We start from the raw sequence: 1193 nt of genomic DNA, 5'->3' as shown, positions 1-1193 counted from the left end.
TTTTCACTTCTTCTTTTCTTCATTGGTCATATCTGTAAGAATGGTTAATGTTAAATCAAAACTTTTCGCACTTTATTACACAGTGGAATTAAAAAACTGAACAAATAATTTAGAAAGGAAAGAAGTAACTGATTTTCAATTAAAGATAACCTTAACAAAATGATTATATATAGAGAGTTTCGAAAAAAAAATAACAACGAGAAAAGTTTGAATACTTTCAACAATTAAAAACCGACTTCAGTAGTTACTTAACGCGAACGTTTGACGTTTGACAATGCTGTTACTTGCCACGCAAGTAAAACAAACAAGCGCACCGTTACTGATTGATGATAAAGCAATTTTCAAGCGATATTAATTTGCATACTGTAGCGTTAGAAACCGGTTTGAGTTGATTGGAAAATTTTCTGGACGAGGAATTAATTCTAATCGAACGCTATGAAATTAGGAAAATTGAAACCTCAAGCACAGCGAATGACCTACATAAATGGAACTCATCGCAAAATCTTTTCACTAAAATATAAGCACACTCGCTGCCAATGCTGACAAACAAAGTTAATCAAACTAAAAAAAACGTAATTTACCGAATGTCTTTGATGCTGTGAAATTTGAAAATATAATTTAAAGTGAAAAAAAGTTAATTAATTTTCAATCTTTCTAAAGATGAAGTCATACCTAATCTGAATATGAAAATTAAAAAAAACTGTTTTACAATGAAAAATATCTCACTCATATACTACATACTACAAACTTGAATAATTTCATTAAACTAAGGAATAACTTCACCCTTTCGAAATATCCTTAGCCTTGCTTTACAGATGCACAAGAAATCGCATTTACCTCTTGCCTTCTCTTGTTCTGTTTCGTGTCGTCCGTGTTTTCACATTTTCTTTGCTCCATTCTTTAAACCTGTAATAATGATATTAAATCAAAACTATCCTCACTTTATCACAAAATAGATTTACAACAAATATAATAATTAAGTGCTATATCTCATTTAAAAATAATTGTTTACAAAATGAGTAAACAAAGTTTAAAAAAATGACAAGCAGAAAAGTGGAATACTTGTCTGTAAATCTGAAGCGGCCTTCAGCAGCTACTTAACGCCCGTAATGAACTCAGAGAACGTTCAACGATGCTACCAATTGCCGCTTATTAAACAAACAAACGCACCCTTACTGATGATAAGGCAGCGT

General features: G+C 31.1%; 1 protein-coding gene across 1 annotated transcript; it reads right to left on the bottom strand.

The window, feature by feature from the left end:
* Positions 1-3: 3 nt before the first annotated feature.
* Tsp_12078 (conserved hypothetical protein) lies at positions 4-898 on the bottom strand (the record flags this gene model as incomplete). Its single annotated transcript, XM_003371509.1, has 4 exons — positions 4-32; positions 249-319; positions 582-596; positions 838-898. Coding segments are annotated over 4 exons (176 nt in total), but the record flags the coding sequence as incomplete, so codon positions are not given.
* Between the last annotated feature and the right edge of the window lie 295 nt (positions 899-1193).

The sequence above is a fragment of the Trichinella spiralis genome (assembly GCF_000181795.1).
Source record: "Trichinella spiralis strain ISS 195 chromosome Unknown Scfld9, whole genome shotgun sequence".
In the NCBI taxonomy this organism is placed as follows: domain Eukaryota; kingdom Metazoa; phylum Nematoda; class Enoplea; order Trichinellida; family Trichinellidae; genus Trichinella; species Trichinella spiralis.
Note: the sequence above shows the minus strand (reverse complement) of the source record. Positions and strands in the feature narration are given on the sequence as shown.